At 40.4% G+C, this 15,820-nt stretch overlaps 1 protein-coding gene across 6 annotated transcripts in view; it reads right to left on the bottom strand.

The window, feature by feature from the left end:
- Positions 1 to 15,820, bottom strand: part of inpp5a (inositol polyphosphate-5-phosphatase A) — a 218,766-nt gene that overhangs the window by 109,613 nt on the left and 93,333 nt on the right. For all 6 annotated transcript variants that reach the window (XM_020622674.1, XM_020622676.1, XM_020622673.1 and 3 more), the window contains 2 exons: positions 5,770 to 5,833; positions 4,180 to 4,283 (listed from right to left, as the gene is read on the bottom strand). In XM_020622674.1, the coding sequence (XP_020478330.1) occupies positions 4,180 to 4,283; positions 5,770 to 5,833 (168 nt within the window). The remainder of the gene's footprint in view (positions 1 to 4,179; positions 4,284 to 5,769; positions 5,834 to 15,820) is intronic.

Raw genomic sequence — 15,820 nt, 5'->3', positions numbered from 1 at the left:
TAACCCTTCCTTCCTCCTCCACACACACATCTAAAAATGTAAGAATTTAGCAAATATACTGTTTGACACACTATGTCACTATTACAGAGTAGTATTTGGGTTAAATGAATACGTGACATATAATTATGTCATATATCAGGTTTGGTGGCTGTAAAGAGTCACTGGGTGGGGATGAGGGTGAGAGTCAAAGGGCAACAGCAAAAGGTCACAATTCTTGGGGTGACATTGGCTGACCCTCCTGAGGTCAGTGATGCCATCTCCACCCATGACAGTGATGAACGGCAGCTACACAGTGGGTCAGGCAATACATATATATACAGGCTGATATATATGGGGGCGTGAAAAATTATGCTTCTATAAAATGTCACACATGACACAGTCAGGAAACACACACTCCTAGATTCTGTCCATCTCGCCGCCATTTCCAAGTCCATCCTGTTTGATTCTTTGACCTTTCTTATATTTCAGCTTAAAGTCCAACCCCCATAAATAATGTTATGGCTGGGTGTTTGGAGATAGGGTGACAGAAGAGTGCAGGACAGGGTGGGGGTGTGAGGAAGGGGTTACACAAAAGCCCTGCGACAGGACTGCACTGTGAGTAATAAGAAATACACACAAACGCTGATTGATTTGAGCCCGGGTAGACAGTCACATTTATCTTTATTCCATCATCCAGGGGGCCCATCAAATAAGAGAGGGTCTCACATAGAGGTTTATATGACTGGACAGCAGAACGTGTGTGAGTGTGTGTGTGTGTGTGTGTGTGCAGGCGCTCTGGTAAAGATGTACCACAAACAGACAGAGTGGTCTCTGTCACCACTCAAACATTGCATTAAATACAAAGTCGGAATGCCAAGAGCTCAAAAAGTTCAAGAAGCTGAAAGTAAAAGAACTTTTACAGCAGAAAGCAGCATTTTTGCAGTAGAGTTCGGTTTTAAAATCAAGGCATTTTTACTGATCCTTATGTAGAAAACCATCTATTGTTCATTTCAGCATTATCCCCTCATTTATGAGCTCCTTGCAGTCTCATGGATCACAGAGAACAGCATCTGTGTCACAGGTGTCTTGTCTGGTGATAAATGCAGAGAGCATTTTATAAGCAATGCCACTTTAAATGACTTCATCTCTTTAACGTACACATCACATCTATGAATCATATGCGGGGGTTCAATCAAAGAAGAAAAAAATGAAGGAAGTTAACTGTGATCAGGGGCAGAACTTGAAAGTAATCACAGCCCCATATCAGAGCTTACTACAGAAGCCACTAAAATGGTAAGAAAAGTCACTGCTTTTATGGACAGGTTCTTGGTGCCAAGCAACAAATACAGACTCGTATGGATGTTGATCTACAGCCTGTCTGCTATTTTCTTCCTTTCACTTTATTTTCCTGCGGCTGTGTAAAACAATCAATGCAAGGGCACATTAAGGTCTGGGTTGTATACTTTATTTATATAAGGCAATAACAAATCCTTCTGATGCAATGGTTTTTAGAGGCATGTATTATTGCAGCAAACAAATAAATATATTAATACTCACTGGGGAGCTGGAGAGCTTGAGGGAACAACGTGACAACGACAAGCTGCCAAATCCATCATGGCGACCTTTCAAAAAGAAATGTGCCCACAATTTTGTCCACTTGCTTCTTATTGAGCATTTCAATTAATGTCCCTGCATCTCTTCTCTTCACTTACAGCTATAACTCAACATGGAATTACTGAGAGAATGGGCTTTTTGCATATGCAGGGGGTATCACTTAAATCAGAATCAAACTAGGAGCAGTAAGGGCCATAGGAGCAAAGTGTGAATGTAAGTGATTTTACCCATTATATTATTTTATGACACTGAATTTAGTAAATTTTAAAAGCTGAACTAGAAATTCATCATGGTCGTGATTTAGGTTATATGAAAATGGATCTTTTTGAAATGTTAAGAAATGTTATACAGGAAAAAGGGTTGTTTATTCATTTCTGATTGTTCTCTTTCTGCACTTTTTGAAACAATTAGTCAGTTAATCAATGAGTTAACTGGCAGAAAATGAATGCAACTATTAATACCTGTGATTCATTTTATTCAGTTTACAACTAAAAAAACAATGCGCTGGCAATGTGAGTATTTTCTGCTTTTCACCATTTTCTTTCAGTGGAAACATGTTTGGGACAAAACAAGCAGGGCTCTGTGAAGCTGTGATGGTCTTCTACACACAAGATGAGTAATCAATTAACACTGGAAATAACTGGCAGATTAATCAATTATTAAAATAAACTTTACCCGCAACACTACTCTGTACTAAGAATGTGCTGAGGACTTATAAATATAGGTGTACCCTTCATGTGTCCAAACCACCATGCACCACTCAAGTGCACTGAAATTTACTGAATGACATTTTCGTTGTCTGTTTTAAACACACACAGCCACCAAACCCACCCATCATGATGCCAGCTGCTTGCGCAGTGACACTTTATTAATGGGGGACTGTAAAGGTAAGACACAAGCAGAGAAACACACACATTTACCTTGCGCTATTGTCACTCTCTCACCTTACCATGAGCATTCTGTCTGACAAGTTATTTTATCTCCCTTGGAAATTAGTTATGAGAATGTGAGGAAGATTAAATCATTTCATTCAGGAATATTTCCACAGCTGACACAACAATTACTCATCACATCTAAAGCTGTGTGATCCAAGAATGAGTGAGCAACTGGTTCGAGACTCTGTGTGGCCTCCTGTCTGGCCTGTGTAATAAGATTCCTCAAAGCTGCAGATGGATGGCAAATCTAGGCGGTTTCATCTACTAAAAGAGGGCATAAATCACCAGTGGAGGAAGCGGGGACGAGGCAGGGGTTATCACCAGTCTGCCTCCCTCATGAGAGCTTTGCATTAAAGCATTAGTGAAATTAATTCATCTTTCATAAGAGGTTTGAGCAGTATCTGTGATCTATGATAACAACCAATTTCTCACTACGGAGGGGCCCGGAGGAAGACGTGGAGGAGGGAGGCAGGAGGGGAAAAAATGCTTAGCAACACTGATAGACTACACAAATCTGCTCTTTTTAAATGGGCTAACATTATAAGGAGTGCTGCTCTCTGGAGCATCATCCAAGATTCATATCCCAGCCGGGAAAAAGGAATAAATCACTTGGCAAAACTTTTCTTCACACACACACCTTTCCCTCTACATCATTCCCCTAATCCTTCTCACTGCAGCTGTGCCAGGCTTGTTTTGTGGTTTTCTTTGCCTGTCCTGTTAAACACAGAACACAGTGCTTTGTTGTAATCATTTTAAATGGCTTTGCATTTCAATCAGTGTAATTGGTTTTAGATCATCTCTGGAATAGAAAAGTGGGAAACCTAAGACACGAAGCTGTTTGTCTGATTGAATGCATATGTTTGTGTGTATGTCTATGGTGGATCAGGGTGGGGTGGGGTGGGGTACTGGAGAGTCCTGCAGTGTGTGAAAGAGACAGAAATTGGGGGGAAGTGTGTGAAGGGGCTGTATCCATCTGTTTTGCATATATTTGCAGAGGTGGCCATCGAAGCATGGTTGACAGATGAGTGGGGAGTGCAGGGATGACACACGGGCGGTCGTGCTCTTTATTACTATATCAGCACAGCTATGCTCAGCGCTCATCTCCCTTCTGATGGCAAACCGAGTGAGCAGAGAGCTGCTCCACGAGACACGGCAGACACAACAAGGACTTTCTCTGTTTCACAATTTGAATTTTTTGAGTGATTTGTTTTCAAATCAACCGTGTGTCAGCCAGATTTCAGTGAAGCAGAAAAGCTGGACTGTAAAATTAAAGAAAAAAGATACATAAAAAAAACATTTGAAAATGAGAAAAAGTAGGGAACTGGAAAACTCCCTGTTGTATAGATTATTTTCTGAAGTTTGACACCGACTTATTTTTCTAAATTTCTCATCAGGGGAAAATATTCATTCATTTCTGTCATTATAAGCAATTAAGCAACACCGAATGATGTGTGTAGTATAAAGGGCAAAAGATACTGCAATTCCACTTCAATTTAGCAGCTTTATCAATCCTACTGTATGTATAAGAGCTTTGTGTTCATTTATGAGGAGATGTTTGTGACTTGACTGCCAGTGCACATCTCAACAGGAAGTTGTCATCAGATGTCAATGCCACCGTCAGTCAGATAAGAGTGTTTGTTACAGGACCCACCTCAGGAAAGTAGTCCTGTGGAAACTTCTCCTTCTCCAGTGTGGGTGTGCATTCTAGTGTCTCAGAGAAGGTTTCCTTCCCTACCACCTTCTTGAATTTCTTGGCTAAAAGTAGATGGAATAGAGGAGCAGAAAGAGAGCCACACACATGCAAGGGGGAGGGGGAAGAACAGAGCAAGGAAGAGGAAGAAAGACAGTTTACTCTTACAAACACAGCAGGTTAATTTTGGGAGTGATAGAGAATCTCCTAATAGCAGTGGAACTCATGAGAGCCAGTATGCCCCTCGCCTTCCTCAGACAACTGCCCCACCTGCTGGTCACCATGAAGAACATCTGTGTAACAGGAGTGTCAGAGGTTGCAGTGTGGGCTGTATTTAAAACATACAGTACATGACTTTGATTGCACAGGAAGATTGCTGTGGTTCATGCCTATTGTCTCAAGTGAAGACAGTTAGGTTTCAGTTCAGGGATGTGATACAAAATCATACATCAACACCTAGACTGTAATGTCAGATAAATTTCATAATCTTTGCTCTCTGTTTAGTTTTTATACAAAGATCTATTTGTTTAAAAAAAGCTTTGTTTCATTTATCATTTGCACTAAAACTCTTTTAAAATGTAATTGTATACAGTCAAAGTTTTCATTTTAACTTATAAAAATGACAACAAAGTGTTTTAAACTGTCAACCTGTTTGAGTGCTGTACACATTATACTTGCGGGATGACTAGAATCATCTGTGTTAGTTCGCATTCAGTCTTTGCAGGAAGCTTCATTTACAAAAGACATTGGGAGAGACTAAACGTCTCTTATAGTGAACTTCTAGTCAGTCTTTTCACAGAAGTCATTTCTAAATAAAAGACATGTTTATATACTAAAATGAATAATGACTGAATTCCATTTAGCTGCTTTAATTTCTGCTTCTAGTTTTGTGCATGCTGGCTCCCAGTGACATATATTATTAATGTTATTAGGTAGACCTTTCCTACCATGACAAGTCAAAATGCCTGCAGGGAGAGAGAGCTGTTACAAAGGAAAACAACAATATGTACAGTAGTTTATGTGATTCTGATTCTAAATCTAATCTTTACAGTATATGTGTGTACATGGGGGGTGGCCCTCTCCTGTCTAAACCCCTCCTCTGCCTTCACCCTGTCCTTCACTGGGGTAACTGGTGCTAATGCCAACTTGGGTCTAATAGGAAATGAGGTGTCTCCCTTCTTTAATTAGTGCAGCTACCAGACCCTGGGACGTCTGGCACCGCAGGCTGATGAGACTGTCGTAACTGTCCAATAACCTGACACAAACAATTATTGTAAGCCAGAAATCTTATGTATTAAATGCTATTATTAATAAACATTACCATTCAGTCCCTTTTCCTTTACATTATCTTGGCTCACTGGTTTTGATGAAAGCGACACTAACCTGCAAATAGTTGTGTGATATGCAGTGGTGGGATGAGGGTATCATTATCAGGATTTCATTTTGAGACAGTAGTGATGATGATGATGATGATGATGATGATGATGATGGTGGTGGTGTGTGTGTGTGTGTGTGTGTGTGTGTGTGTGTGTCCGGGAAAGAGGTACTCACCTTTGAAATCAAACTGGTGAACGCTTTTCAAAGACTCGTGGATAAAGTAGAAACTTCCAAGAGCCTGCATGAGGAAAAGCACTGGTGAGATTTGACAAACTTTCCACAAATTACTTAATAATTTTTCACTGCTGAATCTAGATTCAGCTTAGATTTGTGAAATCACTTATCCACATGAAGTTTGGGGGGACCTCATACCTTTCACACTGTTTTTTACCAAATTTCCAAACAGTTCACAACAATCACATTATTTCTCCAGCTCATTTTCACAGTGCTGTGTATGCAAAGGATTGGCTTAACGTGAGAATGCCTGAATAATAAACTGGATTGCAAGCACAGAGCCTCACTCTTTAACACACTCCGCAGCACACTTCCCACAGCTCCACTCAATGGGAAGCCATAAACACTACATACCATCAGCTACAAAACAACAGGTGCAGGGTGCTCTCAGTACAGTACACTCAGCAGATACCATTCTCAGGCTCAGTCTTCTAATGTGGTGAGTCAACAATTTGAGCTTTCAAAGGACACATTCAGATGGACTTTTCAATGAGCAAAGATCAACTTCAATAGGCTTAAAATCTTAATTTTCCCAGTGAACAATCAGGAAACTTTCCCAGTCGGTAGACAGGCCAATCAAAGTCTGTGGGAAGAAGTGAGGGTTGTACAGACGGGGATTTGATGCGCTTCACAGTCCACTACGCTGCTTTTTGTTGCCCTCTTTACATTTAGGGCAAAAGTAGGCAAAGCTCAAGCTCAATCCCCTGTGTCTTTGAGATAGCAGACCTTTGGCTCAGGATAATTCGGAGTCTCCTTTTCCTTCTCAAAGAGTGAGGCAGAGTGTGGTGACTAAAATTAAACCATAAGCAAGCAGAGTGAGAAAATGATGGCAAAAGACAGAGAGTTAGATAAGAAACATAGTGACAATGCTGGCAGATAAGAGCGAATGAAAAGATGAAACTCCCATGTTAAGGTACAGTATAAAAATAACAAATGATGAAGAGGGGCTGCAGATCACAGAAAGGAGGAGACATCTGCAGATGAAAAGGCTGAAGGAGGATTTAGTTTTTCCCTGCATTTTCCTATTGAGGCTGGGTGCAGACACTCAGTAGAGTTTGGGCCCAGCCTGGTCTCTGCATTATTTATGAGCACTGGCACATCTTGAGATTAAACATTTGCTGATTTGTCAAAAGCACAAAACATGAGGTCTTGCCCATCTCCTTGACGTGTAAGTTTAGCAGACAGAAAACACTGTCGCACATTTAATTGATGAGAACCATGGCTGGTGACCCAAACCCCCGCTGTGCTCCCCTCCCTCTGTCATTTCTTCTCCCACTCTGACGAAGACAGAAAAGAAGGGAGGAGAGGTGGTAACGAGAGGGGACGGCTTTGGGAGAAGGCAGGACTCAAGGTCAGTTTCCCATTGCGAGATGACGGCTTCCAGGAAGGCCCCCTATATGCATTTGTACTTACTTGTCTTTATGTTGTCTTTCACCTTAAAGCGCCAACAACAGGTTTGCAGGCAGAAATGGATAGAAAAACTGGGTGTGAGAGGAAAAACTGTTCTATTTGTCAAATCGGTGCTACTATGTTACCTGCTGCCATTTGTGTGAATATTTTAGTGGGTAGTGATGTAACAATGAAAACTCCTGAAAAAAGTATATATATTTCAAAACCAAATTGGCAAATTAAAATGGCAGTGCTGCAAATTTTCTGCATAATCAAAATACTAGTACAGCAAGATAAACAAAAAATGATCAGACTATAATTTTATAAACTTATTATTGGTTTAAGGTTAGGGTTGACTGGCTTCAACAATTATAGTATTGTAAAGTGAAAATCTTTCGGTTTTAGACTATTGTACAAAAAAGGCCCTATTAAATTATGATGGCCAACTGTCTGACTTTACTAAAACTAAATGAATCAATTCATTGAAAGAAAAAAAAAAAACCTAAACAAATTAATTAGCTGCTGCCTTACAAAGTACACGCAGCGGCTTAAAAATTTTGTACTTGATCCTGATTAATGACTGCAGGGACTCCAGAGAAATTATTTACTGCAAAAAATAAAATAAATTAATTCTTCTCTATTCCTTCACTTTATTCCAAATAGCCACTATCTCTTTCTCTCTGCACTGGGATCTAATCCCTCACCATGTCCTCAATGTCTAGGACATTTAAAAAATAATATTAATATAGCATCAAACAAATTGGCATGAATCAATTTTCAAAGAAATGATAAACTATGCTTAAGTGGCTGTCCGTGTAATCGCAAAAACCTACTTAACCCTCAACCCTAATAAATATTTATTTGATGTCAGGGTTCAGAACCTAGCAGCTGGTCTCTCTCTCTCCTCTGCCCCTCTCCTGCACTCTTCATGAAGAAGCTATTATATTAGCACGGCACAATTAATCCATTTGTCTCTTTACATGACAGGCTCAAAATATTCATTAGGGTTGGACTGCGCTGACAGGCTGTGCTTATCTTTTACCAGTAGCTTTACAATGGGCTGTGTCAAGCGTATGTTTGTCATGTTCCTCTTTATTGATTAGCTGCCAGATTCACTTGAAATAATTAAAAGTATATTTTACATATTTATAAACCTCACTGCCATGACAGCTACTTAATTTTCCATTAGTAAAATGCAGTCTATTAAGTGTACCAAGAGGGCCGTGAGGGAGGTAAAGGGAAATGAGTAATCACCGTAATTATAGACAGAAAGACAATAACCGCACCATAAAAGCTGGGGTTTTATGACTCCTTCTAGATCTGGCAATGCTATCTCGTATCACAAGTCGTATTGGCCACGCTGCTCGCAGATAAGGGCACAATGACATAATGGCAGCTGTGCTGGCTCTCCCTGTGCATGTGTGTGTGTGGTCATGCAAGTGACATTTCCAAAACCCCAGTAGATGTGCGTTGAACAAGTCCCAATAGACTGGCTGGTGGAAAATAGAGACTTGAGAGGTTCAGTACATAGCCTGCATACTTTGCTCCAATGAATGCTTTGTCGATACCAAGGGCTGCAAAAATTTGTTATGGAAGATGAAGAGAAGCAGGAATTCTGTGACCTCTGAATGGATTTTCTGTGTTTAATGTGAAAAATGAGCCATAAACCAAATATAAAAGTAACAATTTTATTCTCAAGGTCTCTCCTCTAATCTGTGCTCAAAGAAAGTTGCCAGTCCCAGAAGAGCCGACACATACACACTCCAGTGTCATCACACTGTCACTGTACCACTTCAGAGGCTAATGTCCCCCAGACACTAGCCAGGTGCAGGATTATGAGTTTACAGAGCACAACAATGAGAACATATGTGCAATGACTGTTTCACTAAGAACAATAAATGTTTTGTTTTAACAGTGTTGAGGTTGTAGTACATGTGTACTTTATACAGTTTGTCCGATATGAAATTTCAAAGCAGGATTTGATGTGATGGTGTAATGTGTTTGTTTTCTGTTGATGAAAACTTACAATCAGTGGTTGTTCACTGTGGCTAGCTACACACCTCAAGATACTATACAGTACATGTTTATTCTTGTAAAGGAGGACTCCACTCTAATGAAGGCTTCTCTGCTAAAAAAAAACAAAACATCATCATAGCAAATAAAGCTAAGGCCACAGCATTGAGGTTTGTGGCCTGGCATTACTCATGTTGTGGGGACACCCAGCTGTTCACACAGTCATGTTGTGGGGAATCGAAAATGTAAATTGTTAAATTTTAAAATGAAGACTTGGGGTAAGTCTCCAGGAAATAAACATATGTCAAGGTAACATCCCCTGAAGTTATAAAAACACAACATGTGTGTATTGGAATGTCACCAGTCCAGTTCATATTGTAAGTATTCTTCTGATCTTCTGTAAGTACTACTTGCTTTTCATTTCTTAGCAATGTTAAGCCTCATTCTGTCGTTTGTGAGCTGAGGGCCTTCGGTGCTGAAAGCTCTTCATCAGCATTCAACGATAATTATGGTTTGTTACAACTTGGATCTTAATTTATAGTTTTGGACATCATTCCTGTTCATAACAATAAGATTTTACTTAAGAAAGTAATGGATAAAACCTGGGAATGTGACACTGTAATTGCAAAGTCCAAAAGAGCAAGAAACACAAACAGTGAAAATCAGATAAAGTTTATTCAGATCTAAGCCAACAAAAAACTAAGTGGCAAAAATTTGGGTAATTTAATGGCTATTTGTTGAGGTCCAGTCTTAACAGTACAAACAAGAAGGATGGCCAAAACCACAAAAATCACACACATTTATAATTACCCACAATTATCCTTCAACAGCACTTTGTATAAATAGTTGCCAGGCTCATTACAGGAACCTCAGAGAAACTCCTCCTCTGGGTTTTCTGTGGCATTTTCCTTCTAGACCGCAGAGACAGAATGGGATGTTTTCAGGTTTATATCTCATTGCTCAGAAATCCCTGGAGTCCTCTCATCTGTCAAATCGCAAGTGATGCCACACTTCAACATAAAACTGCACAAAGAAACACAATCCTAAATAAAAGAAAAACTCAGAAATGCACACACACACACACACACAGTCTTACCAGAAAGGTCAATCAGGTATGCTGTCAAGAAGAAATGGTGTTCTGATATATCAGAAACACATTTTATGCCAAAACAGTATACAGCAAGAGGCACAGACAGTATTTCAAGATCAGCTCTCTATGTCCCACCAAAGGACCCAATGACATGTCGGATCTGGGGTTAAAAGAGCACTGTCAGAGGAGCCACTCTGCACCAACCTGCGATACTGTACAAACAGCCTTTGGCATCCTGGGCAAGGCAAACACGCCTGCCAAAAAGTGAGCAGCATCTATTGAGATGATGTTCTTTTTCAGCACAGAGATACAGATGAAGGAGCCTTAATATTTTCTACACCTCCTGAGCCCACTGCCCACCCCAGGCTTCCATGTGTTTGCTAAGGCTCTCTCCCAGTGCCATTGATTGAGTATTCAGAGTATTGAGCCACAGTCTCTATTATTCATCGCCTGGCTGGAAGGCCTGACTGGATACACAGACAAAACTCTCATTAAAACTTCCTCTGTCACTTCCTGTGATTTGAAAGCAGCCTGAGTGTAGGAGTCATCCATCATGGCTTGATGGAGCCCTCGTCGCTGGGGTGTGTTGGGGGTGGGGGACAGGTAAGGGACAGAGGGAAGGAAACAAAACATGTTAAAGATTGAACATTAAGAATTTAATTAAGCTTGCTCTCCTTAATGCTCTTACAATGCTCCCATGAGAGGCCTCATGAGCAAACCTTGGAAGAAAATTGGTTTACATGGCAAAGCAGGACTAGTATTGATCCCCTGCAACTAATACAGGAACAACAGATCCTCCATTCTGACCCACTGGCAGGCCACCTGAACCTCACTTTGACTGGTGTTGTGGCTACAGTTGATAATACTGTTCTGTAGCTTCTGAAAATAGTCAGATGATGACTTTTACACTGAAATACTGTGATAATATTTATTCTGTAACATATGCTTACAAATCTAGAGGCAAGGCTACCATCTCTTCAAGGCTTTAAATGATCACAGTAAAGAAAGTCAAATAGGTAATGTTAGTATAACATACATTAAAATTTTGAGCTGACAATGAATGGAGCAAGATGACAATTCAGGGGAATCGCCAAAGTTCAAGATATTTTACTCTGAATCACAAATATCAGCCTGCTGGCAGTGCTAGAGGAAAAGTCAGGTGATTGCCAACATCATTAGGATTCATTTTCTGGGGAACATGAATCGGCCTACAAAAATTTCTTGTCAATCCATCCAGTAGTTGAGATATTTCAATCTGGCCCACAGTTGCTGGACCAACTGGCATAAGTGACCATCCACTATCAGAATCTTCAGTATTTGCTATATTTCCAAAAGTCAATCTTCGTCCATTTATTGATTGTCTATTTCAAGAAAACTCCACTGCTGTTTGGATCACTTATGAGACCTGTACTCTAGCTCTGCAGACTCTGAAGGCATTTGGCAATGTTTCCTGGCTTCTACTCCATTATTCTGAAATCTCCCAGAATGCGACATGCGCTCATGATTGATCTCAAAACCAGTGATTTTATTTTCTTTTGAGGAAAATATTATGGATATCTCTAAACAAGGCATAATTGGCCAAACCCATGGCAGTGCCTGACCTGCCAACAATCCAGACCCACTCCCAAGGTTGGCTGCCTCCCTGGGAAATATTGTGCATTAATTTCATTTAGTCTCCCCTCCAACATTCAATGTTAGAAGTTAATTAAATTGCTTGTCCATTGTGTTCATCCACTCACAAAGTTAATGATATTGTGCTGGGGAATTAAAGAGCATTTTATAAAGCGCATGGGATGGGAGTTGGCAGGCACTACATTGCCTAGTTGAACCTTGTCAGTCGGTGGGCCTATAGACCCCCTAATTAGCGGTGAAATGGATGCTTCCTTCTGCCAATTTCCTGCCACGCTCATCAGTCGTGCTGTCACTCCTCTAACCTGCCCGGCAAAGGGGTCTAAAGCAATAAAACCATCAAAGAAATGACATTCAACAAAAGTGAATACGCATGTACATGAAATGACTCAGACTTTAAAGAGGCTTTTTTTTGTTCTAGACCACATCAGTGGCTTCTTCAGCATAATCCAAATGGAAGACTTTGATAACTTTGTTAAAATATGCTATACACACAGTAATAGCACCTCATTTCTATTTTCAGAGAGGGCGCCTTGAATAAATCTCTTCTTATAAAGCAATAAGAAAAAAATGTGGCAGTGCACAATATATGCTTTATACATCACTCCAGTCCTTAGTAAAGGATAGCAATATAAATTCAATTCAGTGAGTGTGTCAGGTTTGCTCGGCTGTACTTGCCTCTCTCACCTTTCTTACGCTCTCTTCACCCCTGATGACTGATCACGTACACCTGTTCCTCACTCCCTTCTCACCAGCTGCACTTGATTAGACTATTGGTTACTTATACCCGGTTCACCTCTCCTTCACTTGCTAGTTCGTTCTTGTCCCTATGCTACATTCGTTGTGCTCTCTTGGTGTTCTTCTTTGTTTTTTTTAACTTTGCCTTAATACCACGTTACTGCCCTGGATTATCCAATTCCCTACTTCTCTGACCAGCTCCTGTGTTGTTTCTCTCCTCGGACTGCTTCCTCCGCACCGTAGCTCCACTCTTCCCTCCCAGGCAGGTCGATGCACAGTCACCGTTGTTGTTTCTACCATTACCAACGCCTCTCTGTCTTTTCAGTAGCCACCTCTCAACCACCGACCAGCCCAGGAGTGACCCCACCACGCAGCTCGGCCCACCTCCTCCATACCATCCGTCTCCTCACTCCTCACCTCCTGCTGCTGGTCGACACCCAGCTACTCCCCATACCTCAGTAACCATGGACTCTTTGTTGTACATATCACCGCACTGTATATATTAATAAATCACAGCTTGCACCGCAGTAGGCTACCTGGGTCTGCCTCTTTTCTTCTCGCTCGCTCACCTCCGTGTGCAAGCGAAACCTAACAGAGTGTTTTTGCACAGTCCCCAGTTTCCAGTAAGGTTAGCAGTGCCCTCTTCTGATTCATGCTCATATATATTCCAGTTGTGTATTTAGTAATACCATGTTGCTGCTGTCAGCAAGGCTGTAAAAATAGGCCCCAAAGAGCACCAAGGTACAGAGAAAGCAGAGGAGAAAGAGGAAGTTCCAGGGGAGGTTGGAGAAGACAAAGGAATTATTATTAAAATGCTATAGCAGAATGCTTAGAAAGTTAAGCTTTTAATAAGTAAGAGTAATCATAAGATGATTTGTGTGTGTGTTTGTTGAAATAATCAGAGAATATGTAAGAATAAAATGTGAAATGATTGTATTGAAAAAATGGGAGAAGTGATTTAACATCTAAAGAGTGAAAATACAAAAAACACAGAAAAGAGGAAGTAGACACACATCCCTGAAAGGAGGAACTGCAAAAGTTTGTGTGTGCATGGCACACAGAGAAGAGACACACAGCATACTGAGGAAGTAACAAAAATGAATGCTCCATCCACAAAAGTAAAGATTTGACTGATAATTAATGTTTGATCAATGTCTAATCAATGATAATCAATGTTCAAGTAATGTATTCAAAATATACAGATCTATGTTTTGATTTTAAGGCATTGATAGTTTTGTGTAAAATCAGTGTGTAATTCTGATTGTTCTGTTAAAAGCAATGATGGAATTTTGATATTTCAATCAGATGTGAGTTTCTTGTATCTTTATAAGGTATTAAGATGGTTTTAGTTTTCTAGGAAAGAGGAAGTAGAATCCAAGGCTGGATCACAGTGGGGCGGAGGCCGGTTACGGGCAGTAGGCTTGAGCTGTGTCAGTAAAAAAATATGCAATATTTCAGAAGAATACGACTTTGCACGCCAAATAAAGCATTAACTGCAAACTGCGGCATCAGGTTGGATGAGAGGACAAAGGTCACTGACCAGAATCCTATAAAAACCCAGGCAAAAAGAGGAACGGAGAGTCGTTTCATGACTGCAGCCGAAGGCTCTGTCCAGTTGACTGCCTGACTTCCAGGAGACCGAGGACTGCAGAGAGGCAGTCTGGGAAGAGCACCCCTCTGGGGGTGCTCCCCCGCAGGCACCCAGCCTGTGAGGGTGAGATGGATGTTGATGTGGGAGAGATGGATGTCGACATCGGAGAGAGAGCCCCTTTCTGTGGGTGTTCCCCTACAGGCACCGAGTCTGTGAGGATTAAATGGATGTCAACGTGGGACGATGGAACTGTGGCAGAGCCTCACAGTTCATCAGGAAAACTGAATTCCTGCTTAAAAGATGATTGATGAAGAAATGAAGAATTTTAACAGAATGCCACAAGCCACCCGGCCTGATGGGAAAAGATGTGTCTGAGGTTGCATAAAGGGTTGACAATAGGCCAAGATCATCTAAAATATCTGACTGTTTATTTGTTACATAATACACACTATTCTTTAAATATCCTATCCTTCACATACTAAAGTGGCGAGTAGAACAAAAAAAACCCTGCATTTTTAACCTCTTATGTCAACTAAATACTGTGCAAAACAAATATGATCTTAAGTGTCCAGTGACACAGCTTTCATTGGTTATTTCAGACTAAATTTAACACTTCCTCAAAGAGCCAGAGTGTACTGGTTTATATATAATTTCACAGTACAGTAACATCTGAGGGTTTAAGGAGGTAGCTGCCACAATAACTGCAGGTTGTTGTTATTTGGGAGGTTTTGGGATCTTATCCTGAATCAACAACAAGTAAGAGGGAGGTCTGCAGGGAACTCTGTTCGCAGGTTCATGGTAGTTAATTACTGAGTGAATATCTCCGTCATAAAACCTCAAGCAGTGTTTGGAGCTTTAATATGTTTCAAATATGCCACCTTAGTGTGAGAGGTTAAGCTTTATTCCTATGTCCAGGGGTTAGCATATTGTGGCCTTCATACACTGCTTCAGCAGCTTTTAACAAGGACATAAAAACTCAGAACTAAAGTAAATGGGATTATACCTGTGGGGCCTCTGCTGCTGTTGACCTCTTAATGAGGATGGGCAAAAAGCTCCTCTGCATGGCAGGGTATACAGAGTCTGTATAAATTAATGGTGAGAATAAAATAAATAGAAACATGGTGAGGGCATTTTGCTTGCCAGTTGACACAGGTAGTCTACACCTTATATTTTAATGCAGGCTCAAAAATAAAAACCAGCTACTGCAACAGGTAATGGGGTTACGTAGATTGTTTATATTGTAAATATAATAATAAACATGAATCCACTGTGTACTCGTATACAACTTTATTAGCAGCTTCCTCGTAACATTGCGCCAACAACATAACATGAGTATAACATCAAAGTCTCTAGTAACATCCTCTCTGCCCCATAAATAAATTATAAAAAAAAATTCACGTGGAAAAATAAATAAATGACAAGAACCAGCAATTCCACATTTCTTTCTCTATTATCTGAATATACCTACACAACATTTTTTTTTTAATATTAAACTCTCCATGAATGTTATTTTTCAACAGCTGAAATAAAGTTGCCAGTTT

Source organism: Monopterus albus, unplaced genomic scaffold (genome assembly GCF_001952655.1).
Source record: "Monopterus albus unplaced genomic scaffold, M_albus_1.0 scaffold286.1, whole genome shotgun sequence".
NCBI classification, from domain to species: Eukaryota; Metazoa; Chordata; class Actinopteri; order Synbranchiformes; family Synbranchidae; genus Monopterus; species Monopterus albus.
This window is presented reverse-complemented; position numbering and strand designations above follow the sequence as displayed.